This window comes from Manis pentadactyla, chromosome 4 (genome assembly GCF_030020395.1).
Source record: "Manis pentadactyla isolate mManPen7 chromosome 4, mManPen7.hap1, whole genome shotgun sequence".
NCBI classification, from domain to species: domain Eukaryota; kingdom Metazoa; phylum Chordata; class Mammalia; order Pholidota; family Manidae; genus Manis; species Manis pentadactyla.
Window position 1 is genome coordinate 53,762,616 of NC_080022.1, and position 19,807 is coordinate 53,782,422.

A 19,807-nucleotide genomic window follows, 5' to 3' on the forward strand; every position below is an offset into this window, starting at 1 on the left:
ACTTCCCTGGCCCTCCTCAGTTGAACTGGTCAGAGCTCATGGAAGCCCTAAACGCTCCATGCCCTTTGCTGGTAGCTCAGCCCCAAGGCACATCTCTGCACACCTGCCTGCCTGCCTGGCAGGCAGAGGCAGACTATCTCAGGTTTCTTGGCCCTCTCTCAGCTCAACTGGGGAGACGTCAGCAGGAGCCAGCTCTGAGATATCCTTCCTCCTTGCAGGTACCCAATCCCACTCCCCACCCCTGCCTACCCCATCAGCCCAGCAGCACTGCCATTGCTGCAGGGCAGGCAGAGGGTGGCACCACTCACAACAATCTGAGAAGCCACTGCTGGGATCACAAAGGGGCCAGCTAAGGCAAACTGCCCTCTACAGTGGACTGAGATAGGTCACTGCTGGCAGACAGAAAGGTGCCCCCTACAATAGCCCACAAATAGCAACTGGTGCTTTGGTGCAAAGAAGAACCAGGCACTGGAGAGTAAAGGGTCTTAAGCTTCTGGGCACCACAGGATGCCTTCTTCATAAAGCCTTTACTCTCTAGACTAGGAAACATAGTGGATCTATCTAATACAGAAGAAGAAACACAGAAACACAGACAAAATGAGGAGACAGAGGAAATATGTTTAAAAAAAGGATAGGACACCAGAAAGTGGCCTAAATGAAATGGAGATCAATCTTCTTGATGAATATTTCAAAGTAACAGTCATAAATATGTTCACTGATCTGTAGAAAAGTACTGATGATCTCATGGAGGACTTCAACAAAGAGAAGAGTTGGAAAAGAGCCTCTCAAGAGCTGAAGAATAGAGTAAATAAAATGAAAAATACCATGGAAGGAATCAATAATAGACTGCTGCAGGTAGAGGAGACAAACAAGGAGCTGGAAATTAGAGAACAGGAAAACAATGAGGCCAAGGAACAGAGAGAGAAAAGAACTCCAGAAATGAGGGGATGCTAAAGGAGCTGGGTGATAACTCAAAATAAAACAGTATTCATAAAATAGGATTACCAGAAGGAGAATAGAGACACAAAGGGGTAGACAGTCTTTTTGAAGAAATAATACCTGAAAACTTTGTCAATCTGGGGAAGGAAATAGACACCTAAGTCCAGGAAGTGCAGAGTCCCTAACAAAAAGAACCCCAAGGAGACAATACCAATACATATAATAATTAAAATTACAAAGATTAAGGATAAAGACTGGGCACTGAAAGCATCTAGTGAGAGAAAAAAGATTACTTATAAGGGAAATCCCATCAGGAAATCAGCAGATTTCTCAGCAGAAACTTTACAGGCGAGAAGGGAGTGGCATGAAATATTTAATGTATGAAAACAGAAGGATTATCAAGCAAGAATCCTCCACCTAGCAAGACTATCATTCAGTACTGAAGGAGAGATTTAAAATTTCCCAGATAAATGAATACTGAAGGAAATCACCACCACCAAATTGGCATTACGGCACATAAAGGGACTTTCTGTAGAAGGAAATGTTCTTAAGCCTAAATAGCTTTCACATGTGACAATCAACCCACAGTAAAGGTAGTAGGCCAATTACTTACCAAGTAAGTATGAAATTAAAAGAAGTAAAACCAACTATACACAAAATCAGTCAAGGGACACACAAAAAAATGCAGATTATGACATCTACTACATAAAGAAATGAAAAAGGAAGTCACAATGAATACCACAGAAAAACAAAGAATTATTAGAAAATTTATGAAAAAGTATATGCCAATAAATTCGACAACCTAGAGAAATGGACAAATTTCTTAAAAAATACAACCTTCCAGGTAAGGTTGTATTTCTGACCCAGAAAGAAACAAAATCTGAACAGACCAATTACCAGTAATGAAATTGAGCTGGTAGTCAAAAAAGTTCAGGTACAGATGGCTTCACAGCTGAATTCTACCAAACATGTGAAGAACAGCTAATACGCATCCTTTTTAAAGTATTCCAAAAAGTAAAAGAGGGAATATTTCCAGACTCATTCTATGAGGCCAGCATCACTCTAATACCAAACCAGACAAAGACACTACAAAAAAAGAATTATACACCAATATATCTGATGAACACAGATGTAAAAATCCTGAACAAAATATTAGCAAGCTAAATTAAAAAATACATCAAAAGGATTGTCTATCACGACCTAAGTGGGACTGATTCCAGGGATGCAAGGATGGTACAATATTCATAAATCAATCAATGTAATACATGCACATTAACAAAAAGGATAAAAACCACATGATTATCTCAATAGATACTGAAAAGGCACTTTACAAATTCAACATCCATTCATGATGAAAACTCTCAACCAAATGGGTATAGAGGGTATGACCTCAACATAATAAAGGCCATATACGACAAACCCACAGCTAACATACCCAATGGTAAAAAGCTGAAAGCTTTCCTCTAGGACCTGGAACATAACAAGATGTTCACTTATATCACTTTCATTCAACATAGTACTGTTGGTTCTAGCCACTGCAATCAGACAAGACAAAGAGATAAAAGGCATCCAAATTGGTAAGGAAGAAGTTAAACTATCATTATTTGTAGAGGACTTGATATTATACATAGAAAACCATAAAGACACTACCAAAAACTATTAGAATACCTGGATTCAGCAAAGCTGCAGGATTCGCAATTAATACACAGAAATCTGCTGCATTCTTGTATACTAACAATGGACTAGAAGAAAGAGCAATCAGGAAAACAATTTCATTTATGCTTGTATCAAAAACTATGAAATACCTAGGAATAAAACTAATCAAGCAGGTGAAAGAGCTGTACTCTGGAAACTATAAGACACTCATGAGAGAAACTGAGAAATACACAAATAAATGGAAACCTATCATGCTCATGGGTAGGAAGAATTAATATTGCCAAAATGACCATCTGCCCAAAGCAATTTAGAGATTTGATGCAATCCCTATCAAAATACCAACAACATTTTTCAATGAACTACAGCAAATAATCTTAAAATTCATATGGAACCACAAAAGAGCCAAATAGCCAAAGCAACCCTGAGAAAGAACAAAATGGGAGGTATTACACAACCTGACTTCAAGCTATCCTCCAAAGCAATCAAAATAGTATGGTACTGGCACAAGATGGACCCATAGATCAATGAACAGAATAGAGAGCCCAGATATAAACCCACACATATTCAGTCAATTAATATATGATAAAGGAGCCATGAATATACAATGGGAAAAACACAGTCACTTCAATAATTGGTGTTGGGAAAACTGGACAACTACACGCACGAGAATGAAACTGGATTATTGTCTACCTCCATATACAAAAGTAAATTCAAAATGGATTAAAGACCTAAATGTAAGATATGAAACTATAACACTCTTAGAATAAAACACAGGCAAAAATCTCTTGAACATAAATAAGCATGAGCAATTTTTTCCTGGACACATCTCCTCAGGCAAGGGAAACAAAATAAAAAATGAACAAGTGGAACTACATTAAACTAAAAAGCTTCTGTACAACAAAACCATCAACTGAACAAAAAGGCAACCTACAGTATGGGAGAATATGATTTATCTGATAAGGGGTTGACATCCAAAATATATAAAGAACTCATATGCCTTAACTCCAAAAAAGCAAATAACCCAATTAAAAAATGGGCAGAGGACCTGCACAGATATTTTTCCAAAGAAGAAATACAGATCACTAACACACACATGAAAAGATGCTTCACATCACTCATCAACAAGGAAATGCAAATCAAAACCACAATGAGATACCACCGCACACCAGTTAGAATGGTCACTATCCAAAGGCAAGAAATAACCAGTGCTGGTGAGGATCTGGAGGAAAGGGAATGCCCTACACTGCTGATGGGAATGTAAACTGGTGCAGCCACTGTGGAAAGCAGTATGGCGGTTCCTCAGAAAACCAAAAATAGAAATAACATGACCCAGTAATTCCACTTGTAGCAATTTACCCAAAGAAAACAAAATCCCTAATTTAAAAAATATATGCACCTCTATGTTTACTGCCACATTATTTACAATAGCCAAGTTATGGAAGCAACCTAAGGATCCATCAATAGATGAATGGATAAAGAACATGTGGTACATATACACAATGGAATATTATTCAGCCTTAAAAAAAGAAATCCTGCTATTTGCAACAACATGGATGGACCTAGAGGATACTATGCTAAGCAGAATAAGCCAGGTGGAGAAAAACAAAATACCATATGATTTCACTTATTTGTGGAATTTAAAAAAAGAAAACATAACAACAGTAGACTCACACTGAGAAGTGACTGGTGATTATCACTGGGGAAGGATTGGTGTAGGCGGGTGGGGAGGAGGAGGGTGACGAAGGGGCACAAAAATTCTCAGTCAGTCGTAATATAAGTTGGTCACAGGGATGGTAGTACAGTATGGGGAATATAGCCAATGATTTTGTAACATCTTCCTATGTTGACAGATAGTAACTGCATTGGAAGGGGTGAGGATTTCATAATATGGGTAAATGTTGAACCACTGTGTTGTATACTTAAAACCCATATAAGATTGTAAATCAATGATACTTCAATTAAAACAATGAAAAAAATCCTTTTCTTGTATTTAAACATATTACATGAATAACAAAGGCATTGTGGCCTAGAGAGGTAAAGTGAACAATTCTGACTTCTATCTTAGCCCGCAGGCTCTCTCTCACATCACTCCTGGCTTGTATCTACACTTGAGTCACTAATGGACATCTCCACTTGTCAAAACATGGGACAATTTGTCTGTTAAAATGTCTTAAGCTACCATCTGGAGAAAACCGTGTTAGGCTGGTTACCGAGCCAGTCTTCTTGGCACTGGTCTTTACCAGTAAATGCCACAAACTGCCATGCTCTTGGTCTGTGATGTCCTTGACAATGAGTATAAAATAAACGACTCTAAATAATTACTCTAAATTTTCCAAGTGCTTAGTCTGGTTTTCTGGTCCTGTTCTACCTTCCAGAGCCATAGTGGACCCCTCCCACAGGTCTCCTGGGAGAAAAAAAGGGCCACAAAGAGGAAAGTTCACTGTGTCTGGCTGCCCGGAAGCAGTCTCCTTTCGGAGAGCAGGTTGTCCCTTTCAGAACTCCCAGGGATTTTCTCAAAAACTCGGGCTTTTCTATTCCCATTCCCCAGGCTGGCCCTGTCTGCAGCAGCTCCTGGACTGGTTGCACTGGACACCCTGTGGCCACATGGTTAGCCCAAGTCAGGGTCCTGACTGACCTCAGACTTTTCAAAGCAGGTGACAGTCATGAGAATGTTGTCAAAGTCAGTGCAGCTCCACCTCAGCACGTACATCCCCTCTTCACCTCCTTCTTGCCGCAATTTATTGATGGCATATTCTGTGCTGGAGGGAGAAAGAGGCAAAGGGAGAAAGAGCTCATACCAACAGGAGCACTCTAAACCCCATGCAAAATCCACTTCCCTGAGTAGCCTCAAGTCTTATGATCCCATCACATTACCTGTCCTGGGTCCAAACGTCTCTGATATGCTACATGAGGCAAGCTGGGATGCTGAGGAGCCCTGAGATGTTCAAGTCTTCAGGGTCTAGAAGAGGACTCCACCTGCTACCTAAGCTGAGTCCTGTTCATCCTCGATTTCCCCACACATCTTTTTCCAGCTCTAACCAGAAGAGCTCCCCAATGGCCAGTGATAGTTTCCCATGACACAGTAGTAGGGGTCTCTCCACACCATCCCCAGGCAGCAAACTAGAACCTGAGCCCCCAGGAAGGCATGAATTTGGGGTTCTCCTGTTCACTGCTGTATCCCCAGTAATCAGAGCATGGCTGGCTCACAGGAGCTGCTCAATAAATAAGTGAATAGTTGAATAATAATAAACACTGAATAAAGAAACCAGTGAGGATTAGAATGATGTCAGTAGGGAATATCTATCTTACATTCCTTTGTGTCCCCAGACCAATCAGTCCTGGCACATAGAGCAAAGTAAACTGCTAAATAAAACCATGCATGAGGTCACTATACCTAGTGAATAGTGAGTGCTAAGTGTTGGTGAAAGAGGGCTGATGTGGTCAACATGTGTTAGAAAGGCAGAGACCAACTGCTCCATGGTCTTCGACACCTTCATGGTTTTGCATATGGTGATGCCTCGCCTGGGATACCCTTTCCCCTCTTTAACACCTGGTAAACCATCACTGATTTTTCAAAGTTTAATCTGATTTTAATGTTGCCCACTCTAAGATGGCACCTTAGGCAGTGAGTGTTACCTTCCACAGAACATAAAATTCAAATAATTCAACAAATATTATTGAGTGCCAGGCCCTGCTATGGGTGCTGAGAAAAAGCAGTGAGCAAAGTAGACTGCCCCTGCCTCTAAGGGGCTCATAATATGGGCGGTGAGGGTTGGCAGACAAAAAGCAAATGGACACAAAAATAAACATAGTATGTCAGGAAGTAGTAAATGCCACTGAAGAAAAATAAAGCAGAATGAAGGAGCTTCAGAGTAAGGGTGTGGAGGGGGAAGAAGTGTGGCTATTTTATAGAAGGTGGTCAGAGAAGATTTCACCAATAAGGTATCTGAGTGACACCTGAAGGTGGTGGTGGCTGTTAAGATCTAGAGGAAGGGCATTCAAGGCCAAGGGAAAAGCAAGTGCTGTGGCCTTGAAGCCTAACTGTGGTTAGGATATTTAAGGGGCATTACTATAATGCTCAACCCTTTGCTCTTCAATTCTTTGTGTGTCAGTCTCTCCATGAACCTATGAGCCTCTCCAGGCCAGGGATCACCCCACTAACAAACTACCTGTCCACAAGTAACCGGGACAGGGAAGAAGGTGGGAACTGTGTCATGTAGAAGGCAGCTGAAGAGATGTTTCCCCAGATACATATAGTCTGGGAAGAGAGACTCAGAAGAAACAGCTGCTATTGTCTTGTAAGAGGAAGCAAACTGAATCCGTGTTGCTTCAAAGAGCAGAACTCAAATGGCAGAAAGTAACAGAAAAGCAAATTCCAACTCCGTATCAGGAAGGAATGCAAATCTGTAATTGCTACAGCTGAAATCTACTGGCTGCCTCATGTAGTACTAAGTACCCTATCACCAGAGGTATTTGAGTCCTAGTTCAGGCTACTAGTTCTGAGATGCAGGTGAAATGAGACATCCAGTAAAGCCTCTTCCAGATCTAAGGCTTGGTGAGTCTCACTACCATTTATCTAGTACTTTAGGGCAAGCTGATTCAGGATTCCCTTACTTACTGGACTACCTGATGTTGAGACCTGTGTTCTATCTTCCTCTGTGTTTGGCACAGTAAGGGGTTAGGAAATGCAGCACTTTGTGGTCAGCTATGGAGAAATGAGGGAGCCAAACTAAGAGGAGAACCAAGTAAGAGAGAAGACGTGAGGTTCTGCTGCAAGGACCTAGGTAAGAGATGACAGGAAGGCCTGACCGATAGACAGCAGGCCTGGAAAAGATGGCACCAAGTAAGTACTAAACATGCTAAGCTGGCCCCAACCTGAACAATAGATGACACCTGTGTCTAAGGAGGCTACACTCCCCATCAGTGACATATGGATTCTTCTCACACCAAAGGCAACTGATAAGGTTTTAGAACCAACCAGATTGGACCATGACAACCATTCTGTATGTTGTGGACAATCAACGGGGGAGCCACATCGGTGCAGAGGTAATGATGGGCGTCTGCTGTAAGCCGGAAGTAGCCGTCTACCAGGGACACAAAGGACAAGGCCTCCTCATGGGAAGAGAGCTTCAGTTCCTGGTGAGAGAGAAGAAATTCCCATAGTTACATCATGTGCCTACTATCTTAAGCAGCTGACTCTAGGGGGAGGTACATAGTGTGAAGATACTTAAAACAGTGGAGAATGCATGACCCCAAAAGGAAACACTTTTTGTTGACAGTAACTGTACCCTTTGCATTTATACAGGATTCTGACTGTTCATCACACTTTCTCACTTATTATCTCCAAACTCCCAAAGAAGGTACAGAGCATTTGTGTGTGAGGAGGGGTGGAACAGGCAGCTGTGGCAGGCAGGGGCCTGTGGAGAAGCTGCCATCTGCGTCCAGATGGGAGGCGAACCTGAATCAAGGAGGCAGAGGTAAAAAAGTGGAGGTGGGAGGAGAACATCATGAGCAAGTGGTATCCTGGTCTTGGCACTAAGCAATGGTCAACTCAGTCAGCATTATTCCCATTTTGTATAAAAGGAAACATAGGCATAGGTACATCGTCATACACAGCTGGTCTAGAAGGTGGAACTCCTGGATTTTAATCCAGGAATGGTCCCAGACAATGATGAGGTTGCTAGATTAAGTCCAGGGACCTCTGAGGGTTTGGAGGAAATGGAGTACCTTACTCAAAGTGCGAGAGGCAAAGGCAAAAGTGAAGAAGGAGGGAATTTCACGTTAGGAAGCTTTTCAGAAAAGTGCTTAGAGGTGAAGACAGGTGAATTTTTCTGTCTCCATCATATAGACCTGAGCAGAGACTACCCATCTGAATGGAGCCATGAGCTCAACCAGAACACCTCCCGGTGAAGGAAGATATGTTAAGCCATGATTTAGAGCTTTGATTTGCAAAAATATTTCAAAAACACCCGAACCTTCAGAGAGCAAAATGACACTGAGAATAAGACCTTTGCCATACACTGGAGAAAGGAGAGGATGGCAGCAGAGAAAAACAGAGACAAGAAGATCAGTAAAGGGAATGGTTGGATATAAGCAACTAGACAGGATGGATGTACCAGGGCCTAGTGATAGTTATGATGCCAAGAGAAGGGGTGACTCTAGAGTTGTGAGCCAAGAAGGCCAAGGCCAAGCCACCACAGGGATGGTAATTCAGGAAGGAGACTCTGTGCTAAGTGTGCTTCCTTTCATATGTTACCTGGAAGCCACCTGCAGATCCCCAAAGAGCAAATTCAGGATGGTCTGGCCATCTTCACCCAGTCACATATAAACGAGACCCTGTAAGCACTTAAGTTCCCTGAGAGCATAAGTCTGAATGAAAATGGGAGACGTCAAGGAGATGCAAAGAGAAGAGATAAATCAAGATATAATTTGATAACATGCTAGTATCATGCTCTCCTGAAAGACCAGCAGCCAAAGTACTGCCTGATCAAAAGGCTTGGAAATCCCATGGCTGGGAAGGGAACAGGAAACAAGATAAAGAAATCATCACAAAGTGATAACCCACAGGTTCCAGTGCCAGTTTATCCGGATTCAAATCTATGTTTAAACATATGTAATAGTCATTTTTATAGGTCAAAAATTGTCATATATTGGCAATTTTAAATTGTTTAACCTAAGAGCTGTATGATCTTGAGCAAGTTACCTAACCTTTTTTGTGCCTCAGTTCCTCCTCTATAAAGTAAGAAAAACCATACACCCACCTTATAGGGTAAATATAAAAATGAAAAGAATTGTTATTTGTAAAGTATTTAGAATAGGAAGAACTGGGCACACAATAAGAGCTAGTATTTGTAAATGAAAATAAAGTAACAAGGAGATCAAATGTTTCTCTCTTCCTGCCTTCCTCCTGCTCCCTGCACAGCACTGTAGCCTGGCACAGTCGCTGCCCCATGTGGTCAGAGTGCGCTCTGACTGAGAGGACAGGTGAACCAACTGGGTGTCTGGCTTGACTGTCAGCCAGGCAGGATAGGGGCTGGCTCACAAAAACTGTACAGCTGCCTGCAGCTTCTCCTCCTCTGCTCTGCGCCTCAGGGTTTGGCCACGTTGAAGAGCCAGATCACAAACGTGCCAACTCTCCCTCACTACGGTTTCTGGGGAAGAGAATGCCTGGAGCTGGAACTGCCACTTTCTCACTCTGTGACCTGTACACTGACTTGTTTCTGCACCTTGCCATGAGTCCCAGATTTCTCCACTGGAAATGGAGCCAAAATCTCCATATCTAAGGTTCTAATAAGGACTAAGTAAGACAATGTAGATGCAGCATATAACATGGTCTAATATCAATAATATGCTGGATAAATAGCACTTATTTTTATTTTCTCCCTCCCTCCTTTTTCCATCTTCCCACTAACATATCTCCAGGTTTTTCTACTCTATTATTTTTTACTACAGTTTCCTGATGAAATTAATGTTATGTTTATTGTTTTTAAAAGAGGAGTGAGAAAACAACAATTACTCATAATTCTACCATAAGTAATAGCTGTTACATTTGATTATTTTTCTAAGAGCATATGTATATGCATAACTTAAAAAAAATTTTTGAACAAAACTGGTACCATTGTATAGTGTTACACTGTTTTTTTCCTATTTACAAAGCACCTTTTTGGATTATTAAAAAATTTAGCAGTTTTTTAATATAATATTCTACTATTCATGAATAGTGGTTTATTCTCCCTTTCTATTATTTTATATTTAGGTATTTTCAGTATTTTGACTCTGCAAATAATTTTGGGATAAACATTTTCATTCACAGACCACTGCCTGTATTTCTTGTTTTTAGAAGACAGATTCCTATTTCCTGAATGGAGAAATATATAAATACTTTCAAGGCTTTTAAAAAATGTTGCCAAACTTCTTTCTAAAAGGTATAACAAAAGACAAGTTACTATAGATGTAAAAGTGTGACCATCTGTCCTAAACCATATCATCAGATTCTTTCCCAGCACTGAGGGTCGGCTGTCCTTTGGACACAGTATTTGCCAAATTTTAGGCAAAGCCTGGTATTTCCCTGGTTTTGACTGCCTTCACTCTGTGAGAGTGCCCTGCCTCACCAACCTGTCCTCTCCACGTGCTGTCAGCCATGACTTCCTTGACACAAGTATGTTTCTTTTGGCAGGTTCCCACTTCCCTGACTAAAACTGGCCTGCCTGTCTAGATTATGTCCTCAAGTGATACCAAAAAAGAGGAAGTGAGATAGAACACCCCTTCCTCTGTCCGAGAGTCACTTGGGTGTGCCTGAACCATAACAAGGATGCCCCTGTGGCCACAGCCACCAGCCTGACAGTCTGCTGAGTGCAAAGGGGGGCTTCCCACGAACCTCATCCTAGATGACCCCCCCGCCCAGCTCAGCAGAAAGGCTTTGTAGGAGCCCTTAGGAGAAAACGCTGACATTCACCAATCTTTTCCTTCAAATCTAGTAACCTTTCTGAATTAAATACTGATGCTGAAATGTCTTTGGGAGAGCAGCAAACCCTTAATCAGATACACATTTGCAAGACAAAAGAAAGGCCCTAGAATATGCCAGTGTAACTTAAAAATTGACATTGATAATGTCAGTGTCAGCAATAGGGACTTTTTGGCTTAAGTAAGACAGTCATCAGATTTTTTTGGGGACAGGAACTCAGAAAAGCATGTGCTATACAACTGTCCTCAGAAAAGCCTCCCTCTCCTCACCAGATCCAGACTGAATCACTGCTGGAGCAAACTTACCATTTTTTTGTTGTCCTGCTTATTAATGCTGACCACACACTCCTTTATTACAATGTGAGTGATTTCAGGGAAGTAAGAAAAATTGTTCCACTCTTCCCGGATTTTGTTTTTCTCTTCATCCTTCTTGTGTTTATTTTCCAGTTTTTTCCGTTTCAGTTTATTTTTTTCCTTTTCAACAGTTATAACCTGATAAGATGCATAAAAGTCACAGAATTAAGTTGGCTCATTTTCTATTGATAAAAGGTCAGTGCTTCTAGCAAACCAATGCAGGGCCTACATCTGTGGAAGAGAAAGCCACTGTGCCCGGTTTTACACAGGAATTGGGAGAGTTAGCCCCATGGGTTTGGGATCACAATTTTCAGTCCTATCTTGGGATTTTACACCTAGAAGAGACCTTATTGAGCACACTGACTATACTCTTATAATCTATAAAGTACAAATAAACTCAGAAAGGGAAATAACTGCCTGGCCACTAGACATGCACCTTTAAATCAGGTCCCCTCACTTCTGGAGACTGACGGTTGGTTATGTTTCAACACATGCAGAGAACATGTTCTTCCCAAAAATGACTGGACAGAACATGGGCTCTCTCCTTTGTTCGGTCACAATCGGTCACTGATTGTCTTGACTTTGTAACAACATTGAAGTTGGAATTTTCAAGAGAAAGTATGCTTGAATAATAATCCCATGCTTGAATAATCTAGTGAATCATATATGTCCACACAAGTTTAAATATTTTGTCTTTCAGACTAGAGATCTGGGGTAAGATCCTGCCTCTGCCAGTTACTTAACTAGTTAGGTCATCTCGTTGAGCCTCCATTTCCCCCTTGATAAAGCATACATCTTACATCTTTATCAGGTTCTTTGAGGGTTAGGTAAGTTATTATTATCAAAAATCCTACCATACAGAAAACACTTGATAAGTGTTAGGCATTGTTATTATAGCAAGAGAATAAAACAGGAGGAGAAAATGAATCTCACCTCTACTTTACTATTATTTATAGTAATAACAATAACATAATCTATAATAATTTATGCCACACTCTGTGCTGCTAAGTGATATTTGGTTCCCCTCAATGACCGTACGAGATAGATATAGTAAGTATCTCCATTTTACAGATGACTAATATGTGGTTGACAGAGGTGAAGTAACCCTCCCAAAGCTATATAACCATAAATAGTGGAGCTAGGATTTGAACCAGATCTATTTAGGTTTAAAACCCATGCTTTTAAACCACTCTACTCTATTGCCTCATCCAACAAACACTTCAAAAAGAAGCTTCAAATTGCAAAGTCAATTACTCCATTTCATTGAGCCAGACACCCAAGTTCAATTCTTGGCAAATGCTTATTAGTTAGTTATAACCTTGGGCAAGTTTCTTAACTTCTCTCTACCTCTTTGTGTTCATCTATAAAATAGAAATAATGATAGTATTCCCCCCAAACATTTTTTTCAAAGTAATATATGAGTTAATATGTGTAAAATGCTTAGAAAATACTTGGTACATCATAAGCACTCAGTAAATGTCTGCTATTATCATATTATTATACATTATATATTCTGTGATTGTATTTCTCTATTTCCCTAGAGAAAACTCAAAAATATTTAGATCTACTACTGCACAGACACAATAAAAGATGAATGATACATGGTCTCTAGCCTAAACAGACTCAGCTGACAGGGGTAATGAACATGCAAACAGGTAATTTCAACAGGATAAACAGAATACACCATGTGACACAGGATGTTCTGTTTTGATCAGACAACTATTACCACTCACATTTGGTTTCTGCCTCCACTGAATTCCAAGATTTCCAGTTACCATCACTTCATAGTAGAGAATGTTTCCACTGTCATTCGGATGAAATCGATTCATCTCATTTTCTGATGAAATCACTAACATGGAAGTCTCAAATATTTCAGCACCATAATGTTTTGTCAAAGTTTCCAAGGTAGCCAGGTATTTCACCTTCAGGTCGTGTGTGGACACACTGCTGTCACAAATAGTCTTGTTGTTAAATTCCTTTAGGAAATCCTTGAAAACATTACTTATCCGCATCCTGGTAAGAAGGTTCCTCTGTCTGATGGACTTATTCAATGTTTCTGGAATATATCGCTTGTAGCTAAAAGTAAACAGGAAAAGATAGCTCTTTTTCATTTAAGGTTAGCAGAGATGAGTTTAGAGGCAACCTAAGTCTATAAAATTTCCTTCCATGTGTTGCCAAATGAGAAAGAACGATATACTCCCCCAGAGGGTCTTAGATGAAGTAAGCAATGAGGATGATTAGGAGATGGAGGTCAATAGGGATTGAAAGAGAACAGAAAAGTAGAGGTTCTACAGGTTTTACTGAAATGGGAATTCCTATATGTATCATCAAATTTTCTGGGTTACAAAGATAGGCAGCAAAATTGACTTATGTTTTTGCTTGCTAGTGTCACTGCTTCTGTGCATATTAGTACTCACATAGATTCACACTGCTATTAAGATTTGACATCAGAGCACAGTCTGAACTGTGTCAAGAGTGATTTTAGATGCCTTGTGTATTTTACTTTGATGTCTGTTTTGTAATTTCTCTATAAAGATCACATAATGTTTTTAAAAGAAATAGGAAAAACACATAAAAGCTAATTAAATACAAAAGACTTAGTGTCTGCCATGTGAAAATGTCCCAGGTACATTAAATGGATCAACAAGTAAACTGAAAGATTAGTTACCCACCCAGCTGCTTATGAGAGAGTATCCATCACTAACAGAATTTCAACTGATATACTGCTAGAGCAGGAGCCAGTTTTAAGCAGAGTATGAATACCCATGAAAGAAATAACGAGGGGGCCAAGCAAGTGTGGACACCCATCTGCCTTTTATTCCCAGCTGTCCTGAGACAGGATCTGGCACAGGGTAATCCCTACTGCACCAAGAGTTTCCTGACAGTGGAAAATTGTGAAGTTTGGAATTTGTCCCTAACAAATATTGTAACTTTCTATGATTAATGTCATGAAGAGGAACATCAGAGGACAGCTGTCATTTTTTACTTTAGCCTCATGAAAAAAAATAAAGAGGAGGTAACCAGAGCAAAAGCCTCAGAAAAAAAGAGAAAGTAGCAGCCCAGCATATATTTACTTAGTCCCTGCACTACTGAGGAGCAACTTGGGATCTGCTCCAGATGCTGGCCAAGGGCAAGGAGATACAAGAATAACCTTATAAAAAGATGCATGTTGCCTATCACAAATAGTACAGCTATAAATAACTTCCTATTCAAAATGAGACTGTCTTCATTTATGACAATCACAATAGCTCACTGTTAAAAAAAATTTATTATGTATCATAGATGGGTGGAAATTATGCAGGTTGAGTATTCCTTCACAAAGACTTAATTGCAAATGATATTTTTAAGTAAATGTGATTTTCTTAAGGTAATAGTTGATTATTCTTCATATCAGGATTAACAGTTCTCTACTGAACTCTAGTTCAGGATGTGGATGGTGGTAGCTGCCAGTAGAGCTACACTGACACGGGTTTTAAGATGAGCTCAGTACAAAAGTAAAAAAACACAGTGATAGCAATATCTAGTTAGCATGGGCAGAGAAGGAAGGGAGGGAGTGTGGGCCACTAATTTGACTAGCATTTTCAGCCAAGAACTTTCACCCTAGCACAAATTTCTGAGGTCATTGACCAACATTCAAAATTAGGACACAATTACAATTGTGCTACCTTCAATAAATATTCTAAAAACAATACAGACTCTGTAGAGAGCAGGGTTAGCCAAAAACTGGCTGTGGTTAAACTGAGATATTGGAGAACATATAAAAGTAACACTATCCTCACAATGAATTCTTCAGCCAGCAGGAAGGTTTACCTGATGTCCTTGGGCAGTTCTGGCAATTGCATCTTCTTCATCATGGCATAGTGGGAGATGGCCAGGACAGCCATTCCCAGACACTCATTCTCGATGTCGTGCCCATCCTGCTCAGTCTTGGGGTCTCGAATGGGAGCCAGGCATTTGACCAAATCATACTGCCCCTTTGGAGCAGAGGTGAGAAGAAATGAACCACCACTTAAATTACAAGAGTCCACCCATGTTTCTGGTCTTAAGAGGAAGGTTCCCCACACAGAGGGGTGCTACCCAGAAAAGCAGTACAGCAATGAGACTAACAAGATTTATCGTTTCTCTGGCACCCAAGTTCTTTCTCAACAGCTGGGCACAGGGGGCCTGGGATATGTTCTCTCCAGGTTAATTCATTCATTTAACAAATATTTATTAAACTCTATGCTGGATAGTAGTGAACAACACAAACACATGAAGCCCCTTCACAGGGCTTACCATATAAATGGTGGCAAAGAGTGGCTTGTACTAGGCTTGGACTGCACCAGGGCAAGGGAAGGTGACAGCTGGCTGGGGTTTGATCATTCATTAATTCCACAAATACACAGTAAGATATCTTAGTCTGGGTGTATACTCACAGGGCAACACATTCCATTCTGATGTGGATTAGAGAAAGGGGAAGGAATGTACATTATACAGTGCATCACTACCACACAATAAGTTTTTTCAACATCTCTTGTTCCAATAGTGAAATGAACTACTAAAATATAACCCCTAATAACTGCTGGAGGTACACAGTATTCTAAGAGCCAGTGAGGGCTTCAGAAGCAAAAAATAAAAGTTAAAAGCAGTACCCACACCACCTGCCTTATACAGAGTAATGACAATAATGTCAATGCTAGCTCCCCTTTATTAAACCCTACCCTTGTGACAGACATTGTGCTGGGTTCATTTTATCCTTTAACCTTCACAACAGCCCTATGAGTTGGATGCTAACATTATAATCTTTATCTAAGGCACCACCAGGTTAAATAACTTCATTCACTCACTTGGTAATTATTGATTCCTGGGAACCAATTATGGACCAGATGCTATCCTAGGAGCTTGACAGCAGTAAACCAAACCACATCCCTGACCTCACAGATTCCATTCTAAGAAGAAAGAATAAACAAACAGAAATACATAACATCTGACAATTACAAACATCAAAGTCAAAAGGAGAAAGTGGCTGGAGAAGCCAGGGACCTAGTGAGCAGTGGGGTAGACAGTCCATCCTAGATGTGACTCTAGGGCTATGGTTTGTCAACGTGGGGCTACTGCCACACTCAATATTTACTAACTTAAACTGTATGGAAGTCTAAGGACCGTGAGTTCTTTAGCCTGTCTCTAGCTTGAACAGGGGTGGCTATGACATTCGGGGTTGGTGTTTTTTACAGAAGAAGTAAGACAGTCCCTTTCCCTGAAGGGACTTCACTGCTTTTGGATGGGGGAGTCCTCACCACTAAAGTTTCCCTTCTTTCCAAGATAGGACTTCCTGTTTCTCCCAGGTAATAAAAGAAGCCTGTCCACTTCCACAAACTACTGAGGACTAACAATGATCATCTGTCATCAATGAGTAAAGAGCAGAACAAAATCTGAAACTACTTTGTTTGGCTGTGACTTTCTGTAAATGTCACTGTACAACTCAGTATATTACACTGCAGCCAAGTCATTCCTGAACCTCTGAAAGGTCAGACTCTAGTGAGATACTTATTTACTCTTGAAGAATGGCCTACTTTTGCCTTACATATCCTCTCCCCAAGAAGGTAAAAGAATAAATCTCAGATATGAATATATAAAACTGAGAGGTTGAATTAAGGAAGATCAATCTGAAAATGGACAATTCATTTTATTTTCTTGAACAGTATCTGCCCAGGGCTATGCATTTCTCTGCTGTCTCTAAGGCCAGTTCTAAGGTATGTATGGAACAGGGATAATACACAATCAGTATCTAAAGCTCTACAATGGAATATAACTGTGACACAGAAATCACATGAGTCAAAGTATAGCCTAAGGAAATAATAAATAGAATGCGTAAGTAAATATGTACATGTAAGGTTGTTCACAACAGCCTGTAACAGTGGCAGAATAAAGAAACTTTGAGAGAAATGAAAAATGTCCAGAAACAGGAAATTAGTTAGAAAAATGATGTTTTTTTCTCTGGATTCTACTCATATTCAACTTCATATCTGAAATCCCCACTCAAATGTCTTACATCTCCAAACAAGAACACCCAATCCTCACCCCTTCTCCAACCTGTTCCCCTCATGCTTCCCTTGGTAGGAAATGACTCCATTATCTTTCAAACATTGCCCAAAACAGAAATCTCAAAATCATCTTTGATTCGTCAAATTCCCTCACCTTCCATAACCAACCCATCAGTAAATCTATCAATTCTATCTTCGAAGTTAATCACAGATCCATCCATTTCCCTCCAGCCATACTGCCACTAAACTAAACCCACATTTTCTCACACCCGCATCAAGCAGCACATTTGGAGGGAACACAATCCACTTTCCATATAGCAACAAGAATCATCAGAAACTTCACACATCAATGAAGTCAAACCCTCCCAACAGCTTTCCATTGTACTCAGGGTAAAGCTCATTCAGGCTTCTCCAGGATCTGAGCCAGCGCAGCCGGCCTCACCAGTCTCACTCCTAATGACCCCCTCCTCCTTTCCCTTGCAGTGCGCTAGCTAGCTCGCCACTCAGCTCCTGCCTCCCTCAGGCCGGCTCACATGCTCTTCCCTCCACATCAAAGGTTCCAACCAGGGGAAATCTTGCCCCAGAGGGGATATTTGGCAATGTCTGGAGACATTTTTGATTGTTACAACTGAGGGGATAGGGCTGCTGGCACCTAATGAGCAGAGGTCAGGGTTATGAGTAAACATCCTACAATGTGCAGAACAGTCCAGCAAAAAATTATCCAGCCCAAAGTGTCAATAGCGCTGCTGTTGAAAAATTCTGCTCTACAAAGAAATACTTTCCCCTTAGAACTGCAGGCTCCAGTTTATTCTTTAAGATTTAGTATAAATGTTACCTTCTTAGAGAGACCTTCTCTGATCACACTATTTAAATTTGATCTCTCTAATCCAATCACCTCCCTATATTCTGTCACACAGTTATTATGCATTATCTATGAATCATTTTATTTGCCTGTTTGTTTTCTGTTTGTCCAACTTGATTGTAAGTCTGATGCTTGCAGAGACCATGTGTCTTGCTCACCACAGTATGAGCAGCACTTCAGCAAAGAGTACATGACACTCAGTAGGAAATGTTTGTTGAATGAACAAAATTGTTATGAAATCATTAAAACAACAAAGATCTGTATTTTTAATTGACAACTGAAGGATCACCAGTAGGGTGAATAACCAAGTGGTTGGTAAAATGATATTGACAGTATGATAAATTTTTCTTCTATTCTTTTCTCCAGTGTCTAATCTTTCTTCCCTCCTGCCACAGCGACTCAGAAGCGGCCACCTCCTCCCTCCCCGCACAAAACTGAGACTCCCGGGAAGTGCCTCTGTTAGTCCCACTGAAGTATGCTGTCCCTCACTTACAGACCCCCTCCCTCGGCCCCTCCACAGAAGGCACTGCAGATGAGAAGTGAAACGATAGGCTGTGGGGGAAAAAGAAAGGAATAGGGAAGAAGTGAAGCCTGGAAAACTCACAAGTGGGATAACAAGCCCCTGGGGACACTGAATTGCTGTCTTCTACCACCTCACTTGGGGGAAGTCCAGAGGTAGCAAAAGCTGCTCATAGAACAGGCCACAAACATCCACTAAGTTTGACTGCACCAGACGATCTGAACCCTACAATGCCTTATCCATCCCATGAACTCTGAGTTCTCCTGGGCCTGAACTTCTTACCTGAGCAAACAGATACTCCAGGGAGCTGGCATCAAGGAGGGGAGTTGCATCTGGAACTTTTTTTTTCTCATAGCCATTTTTCTGCTTTTTTGGAGAATGTCGCCATACTGACTGCTCATTATCATTGGTCCCATGCCAATTGGTGAAATAAAACCTGGAAGGCAGGAAAATGAATGTCAGTTGTGGGAAAGGGGACCTTGGAAAGCAAGAGGTATCCTGAGTGATCAGTGTCAGAGGCTAAACTTCCCTGAGAAGCAAGCAGACAGACAGACCTTTCATCTGTGCAAGCACTTCATTGTTTCTGAGGTCCTTTTCTTTTCATTCATTCTTATAAGAACTCTGTGAAGAGTGTCCTGCCAGAATGTTGCCTATGCTTCAGAGAGATAAGGTGATTTCCTTAAGATCACAAACATAGCTCCTCAGTTTTCCACTGCATCTTCCAAAATAGGAAAAATCCTGCTGACCAGAACTACATGCTAGCCAGCAACGCTCTTTACCTTTAATAATGCCATCCTGCCTTGAATCCAATACCTATTTTATTCATATTTTAACATTTCTGTTAAAAAAAATTTAGTTTCATCATATAACCAAGATGACAGTTAACATGGCAGTGTTTCTTTTTTCCAGATTGCTGTTACTAAGTTGATGGTTTACCTTACAATGAAGAGAGTTTGAAAATAAATACATAAACACTACTATAAGCATCAC

The 19,807-nt window shown here is 40.7% G+C and overlaps 1 protein-coding gene across 1 annotated transcript in view; it reads right to left on the minus strand.

Annotated features, from left to right (window-relative positions):
- JAK1 (Janus kinase 1) overlaps positions 1–19,807 on the minus strand; it is a 138,802-nt gene that overhangs the window by 21,308 nt on the left and 97,687 nt on the right. The window contains exons 5-10 of the mRNA XM_036911304.2: positions 19,100–19,253; positions 15,223–15,386; positions 13,146–13,488; positions 11,365–11,550; positions 7,574–7,731; positions 5,231–5,354 (exon numbers count right to left, since the gene is read on the minus strand). Coding sequence (XP_036767199.1) covers positions 5,231–5,354; positions 7,574–7,731; positions 11,365–11,550; positions 13,146–13,488; positions 15,223–15,386; positions 19,100–19,253 — 1,129 coding nt within the window. The remainder of the gene's footprint in view (positions 1–5,230; positions 5,355–7,573; positions 7,732–11,364; positions 11,551–13,145; positions 13,489–15,222; positions 15,387–19,099; positions 19,254–19,807) is intronic.